This window comes from Geotrypetes seraphini, chromosome 1 (assembly GCF_902459505.1).
Source record: "Geotrypetes seraphini chromosome 1, aGeoSer1.1, whole genome shotgun sequence".
Taxonomy (NCBI): Eukaryota; Metazoa; Chordata; class Amphibia; order Gymnophiona; family Dermophiidae; genus Geotrypetes; species Geotrypetes seraphini.
The window spans coordinates 387,953,096-387,959,095 of NC_047084.1; the positions used below are offsets into that span (position 1 = coordinate 387,953,096).

Below are 6,000 nucleotides of genomic sequence, written 5' to 3' on the forward strand. Positions count from 1 at the left end.
GTAGAACTCTTCTCTGGCATTTGTCCACTGTTTGGGGGGGAATGTAAAAGATTGTCACGGTTAGTGCCTCTTCCAGTTGGGTGTTAGTGACCTTGCAAGTTAATGGTGTGGAGGGAGTTTAGAGATACTGGATAGGAAGGTAGTTGGGAAGAGAAAGGGAGAACTAGTGAACCCTGGGGTGGTAGGGAAGGAGGGAGAGATGCTGGATGAAAGGATAGTTGAGAAAAGGAGAGATGGTGGATCTGGGGATGGTGGGGTCCATCAATGCAGTGGCGGGGATGGAGACAATAAAAAGGAAAGATGCCAGACCTCCGGGGGAGGGAAGGGAAACGGAAGGGGAGGACAGAGATGGAAGATGGATGGTTAGCACGAAGAAAGAAGGGAACGACAAATGGCCAGGAAACTCTGGCAAGCAAGTTATCAGAAGATAAACCAGAGCCTGGGAACAACATGATTTGAATAATAGCCAGACAACAAAAGGTAGAGAAAATAATTTTATTTTCTATTTTGTGATTACAATAGATTTGAAATGTGATTACAATAGATTACAATACATACAATACAATAGATTACAACATGATTACAATAGATTTGAAATGTGATTACAATAGATTTGAAATGTGATTACAATAGATTTGAAATGTGTATCCTGCCAGAGCTGGTGTTAGACAGCAAGCGTGACCTAGGACCTAACAGAGAGGAAAAGTCTTTTTTGTTTGTTTACACCACAGCACTAGCGTGTGTAGGAGACACAGCAAAGGGGTTGGGGTGGGTGAAGAGGATACAAAATAAACCTGCCATGACATTTGAAAAAACAAAAAACACCCAATTGGACAGGAAAATCGAATTGAATTTTAAAAAAACAAACTATTCAATAGGCTGAATCGAATCAAAATATTTTTCCCTGAATCAGGCAGCACTACTCGGAATCTCTTTGCACAGGGAAGCCTCAAAAAAATATTGGATTAAATCCTGAAAATAAAAAAAAATCTAGTGCAGAGCAGATGAAAAGACATCTTCTCAACTCGCTTACAGAAGTTAAGATTGAGAAGGGAGCACTGCCCAGAGAGACAAGGGAGCAGAGAGAAGAAAATGATGTTTTCTGCAAGCAACTCCTGAGTTGAGGTGCTTAACCTATCTGTAAAGAATCATATGCTTTTGCAACAGCTGAGATTAGGAAACAAAGGTTTACAGTAGAGCCTAGTTTTGGCAGCTGTATCAGCTCAAGAGAAAGACTTGTGTGAAGTGACCTCAAAATCTAAAAAGTTTCTCTTACTGTTTCACTAAATGGTTCCTGATCTTTAAAACAAAATCTAATAGTAGACAAAAGGAATGTAAATAAATGCATGTTTTAATTATTACATCGCTTCTTTAAGTAACAAAGTTATCCAACACTCTTAAAAAAGTAACTGTTCCTAAACTTAGTGTTCCTTTTACGAAGCCGCTGTAGCGGTTTAACGCACGCTAAACTGCCGGCCGCGCTAGCCGCTACTGCCTCCTCTTGAGCAGGCGGTAGTTTTTCAGCTAGCACAGGGGTTAGCGCGTGATTAAAAGTCACGCACGTTAAAGCCGCTACCTTGGCTTCGTAAAAGGAACCCTTAATTACTGTTTGTACCATTTTTAGCAGCAAAAATTGCAACCAAACACTTCCTGTAAAGTCTTTTAAATCACTATTGAGAAATGTTTGGCAATTTTACAGAACTGATTTAATTCAGACACATTGTAAGTTTGTTTATTAGATGCTAGTTTCAGGTCCTGCCACAGCATCTTTATTGGGTTCAGGACAAAAAAAAAGTATTTGACTACACCAACCAAAAACTTTAATTTTCTTTTTTTATTTACCACTATTCACTGTTCCTACACTACTGCAACATAACAACCTTGGCTTAAAAAAAAAAGGTAAAACAGTGATAAATCTCAGCTAGAACATACAAGCAGCCTGGTATTTCCTGAAATCAATACTTTATTTGCCCTTCAGTTGAACCAATAACCTGAAAATTAAAACCTGCCAGAATGTTGTAAGCTTATAGTACGTTCAGTACTGAAAACTAAACTTTGAAAAACCCTTCACAAATGACACCATAATCGGAAGGTACTGCATGTTGTAGTAAATAAGTTGTTAACCAATAAAAGATGTTTAGTATCTATTGTCACATTTTAAGAGTGCAAATTAACTATACACACGATCCATCAGAAAAATTGTCCTAATACTTCGAGGATACATTTTTATAAAAGCATCACATAATAATTTGGAGAGGCAGAAAGGCAGCCGATTTCTCTATGTACTTAAGATTTGTGAAACCAGAGCAAAGACAGAACAAGCAGTTGTGGCAAGTTTAATTTGTGACACTTTCTAACTTGGATAGCCACCATCCCTGCCATGAGCAACTTATACAAAAGTATATACAGTACTATACTTGTATGCATATCAGAGCATTACAGATGCAGCTTTAAAAAAAAAAAAAAGTCACCTCCATAGCGGTTTATAGCGGATTGCGTTGTATCAAAGATCATCGCTCCAGTCAACATACAGCACATCATCTTATCATAAACAAACCTCAAACGAGAAAACAACGGGACTGATAGAGGCGACGGATATAGTAACAATGCCAGGCATTAGCGGGGGAGGAGGAGGTTACAATCGTGTAACCGGCAGCAGAACAGTGACAAGCCCAACAGCCTGGGACTCGGGGCGGAGGATGAGGTCGGGAGGGGGGGGGGGGAAGGGCGAGGCCAGTCCCGTTATCCGATACGGCTTATTCGCAGCCCTATGCTAAAACACTCACCCAGGTCAGAAGAGACTCGCATAGTTCCACCCGATCCAAGGACTCAGCGGTAAGCATCTCCCGATCCCCCCCTGCAAGTCACCTCCCCGCTGTCGGGATCAGAGCTTCGATGCCCGCTGCCGCCGCCCAGACCCGGCTTCTGCTGCTGCTGCCGCGCGGCCACTCTCACTGCGCAGAATCACACACGCGTCCCGGCCGTGCCTCCCGCCTCTACTCCGGCGGAGGCTGCGCGCGCACCGAAGCCCCAACTCAGCAGAGTTCGCAACTTGGAAGGGCAATTGCGCAAGCGTGGAAAGGGAGTGGGGGTTGAGGAAAAACTGGGAGTTTGGGAGCGCCCACTGGTAGCGGTAGCCTTACGGGTATTCCCGCGGGGCTGTGATCGTGCTTGGGATTCTGTTCCTAGACAGACGTGGCGTCATATGCTTCTGCCAATTCTAGAGATGTGGGCGCGAGAAGAGAGCTTTTCCACCCTTTATAAATGGAGGAAGGTAACCTCTATGTCCGTTGCGGATGGTTTAAATGAGAGGGGTGTAGTGATAGGCCAGGATAGAATAAAAACAGGTGAGTTTATAGTTAAACCCCTCTCGTGTTTTTATTTAATTCGTTGAGTGGCATCTTAGGCATTCGTGTTTTGATATAGCCTTCAATCTATAACCCTTCTCCCCACTACCTTCCAGCCCAGCCTAACCGTTCCCCTTAGTTGTATCCGTGAAATCCTGTTTGTTTTGTCTGTTTAGATTATAAGCTTTTTCCAGAAGGGACTGTCTTCTTTGTGAATCTGTACAGCGCTGCGTACGTCTGGTAGCACTATAGAAATAATTAATGCAGTGTAGTAGTAGGTAGCTGCAGCTGGTGAAGCTGAAGCAAGTTCTGGAGAATTTCCCCTCTTGTCATTCCATGCAAGATCTCCCAGCCACTGCTTTTGGAGACATTTTTAATGGTCTTAATATTGAAGGGCTATTAGAACTAGACCTCTTCCCCTTGCCCCCCAGTTTCACAACATAACACTAGCCGCAAACAGGGACTTGAACAAACTAGGGGAATGGGCGACGAGATGGCAGATGAAGTTCAGCGTTGAGAAATGTAAAGTATTACATGTGGGAAACAGAAACCCGAGGTACAACTATATGATGGGAGAGATGTTATTAAATGACAGTACCCAAGAAAGGGACTTGGGGGTAATGGTGGACATGACAATGAAGCCGACGGCACAGTGTGCAGCGGCTGCTAAGAAGGCAAACAGAATGCTAGGCATAATCAAGAAGGGTATTACAACCAGAACGAAAGTTATCCTGCCATTGTATCGGGCAATGGTGCGTCCGCATCTGGAGTACTGCGTCCAATATTGGTCCTCGTATCTTAAGGACATGGCTTTACTCAAGAGGGTTCAGAGGAGAGCAACACGTCTGATAAAGGGGATGGAAAACCTTTCAAACGCTGAGAGATTGGAGAAACTGGGTCTCTTTTCCCTGGAGGAGACTTAGAGGGGATATGATAGAGACTTATAAGGTCATGAAGGGCATAGAGAGTAGAGAGGGACGGATTCTTCAAACTTTCGAATAATAAAAGAACAAGAGGGCATTCAGAAAAGCTGAAAGGGGACAGATTCAAAACGAATGCTAGGAAGTTCTTCTTTACCCAACGTGTGGTGGGCACCTGGAATGCGCTTCCAGAGAGCGTAATACCGGGCAGAGTATGGTACTGGGGTTCAAGAAAGGATTGGACAATTTCCTGCTGGAAAAGGGGATAGAGGGGTATAGATAGAGGATTACTGCACAGGTCCTGGACCTGTTGGGCTGCCGCGTGAGCGGACTGCTGGGCACGATGGACCTCAGGTCTGACCCAGCAGAGGCATTGCTTATGTTCTTATTTGATAATTACTGCAAACACCTTAACAGTTCCATGCAGATAACATAAAGAGCATTGTACATTCACAGAGAAACACAATAGCATTAACACATTTCATCCTCATCACTCCCCCAATAAATCGCTTTAAATAAGTAGGTCATGAACATTTTCCCGTATTATAACATAAAAACTCACTTGTATACCGCAAATACCGTTAAGTTCTTTGCAGTTCACAGAAATTAGCAATACAAATGAATAAACAACATAGTAACATAGTAGATGACAGCAGATAAAGACCCGAATGGTCCATCCAGTCTGCCCAACCTGATTCAATTTAAATTTTTTTTCTTTGCTATTTTTGGGTAAGAATCCAAAGCTCTACCCGGTACTGTGCTTGGGTTCCAACTGCCGAAATATCCGTTAAAACCTACTCCAGCCCATCTACACCCTCCAAGCCACTGAAGCCCTCCCCAGCCCATCCCCCACCAAACGGCCAGACACAGACCGTGCAAGTCTGCCCATTACTGGCCTTAGTTCAATATTTAATATTATTTTCTGATTCTAGATCCTCTGTGTTCATCCCACGCTTCTTTGAACTCAGTCACAGTTTTACTCTCCACCACCTCTCTCAGGAGCGCATTCAAGGCATCCACCACCCTCTCCATAAAGTAGAACTTCCTAACATTGCCTTTGAATCTACCACCCCTCAACCTCAAATTATGTCCTCTGGTTTTACCATTTTCCTTTCTTTGGAAAAGATTTTGTTCTACATCAGGGGTGTCCAATGTCGGTCCTCGAGGGCCGCAGTCCAGTCGGATTTTCAGGATTTCCCCAATGAATATACATGAGGTCTATTTGCATGCACTGCTTTCATTGTATGCTAATAGATCTCATGCATATTCATTGGGGAAATCCTGAAAACCCGACTGGATTGCGGCCCTCGAGGACTGACATTGGACACCCCTGTTCTACATTAATACCCTTCAAGTATTTGAACGTCCATATCTCCCCTGTCCCTCCTTTCCTCTAGGGCAGTGGTCTCAAACTCAAACCCTTTGCAGGGCCACATTTTGGATTTGTAGGTACTTGGAGGGCCTCAGAAAAAATAGTTAATGTCTTATTAAAGAAATGACAATTTTGCATGAGGTAAAACTCTTTATAGTTTATAAATCTTTCCTTTTGGCTAAATCTTAATAATAATATTATAATTTATAGCTAAAAAGACATATGATCAAGAAACTGTTTTGTGATTATGCTAAACATACCGAGGGCCTCAAAATAGTACCTGGTGGGCCACATGTGGCCCCCCTCCCCCCAGGCCGCAAGTTTGAGACCACTGCTCTAGGGTATACATATTCAGGGCTTC

At 43.3% G+C, this 6,000-nt stretch overlaps 1 protein-coding gene across 5 annotated transcripts in view; it reads right to left on the reverse strand.

Annotated features, from left to right (window-relative positions):
* HOOK3 (hook microtubule tethering protein 3) overlaps positions 1 to 3,241 on the reverse strand; it is a 366,964-nt gene extending 363,723 nt beyond the window's left edge. For 4 of the 5 annotated variants that reach the window (XM_033916879.1, XM_033916887.1, XM_033916867.1 and 1 more), the window contains exon 1: positions 2,787 to 3,241. In XM_033916879.1, coding sequence (XP_033772770.1) covers positions 2,787 to 2,843 — 57 coding nt within the window. In that variant the 5' untranslated portion in view covers positions 2,844 to 3,241. The remainder of the gene's footprint in view (positions 1 to 2,786) is intronic. The other variant, XM_033916858.1, reaches the window with a different exon arrangement.
* Positions 3,242 to 6,000: the final 2,759 nt, after the last annotated feature.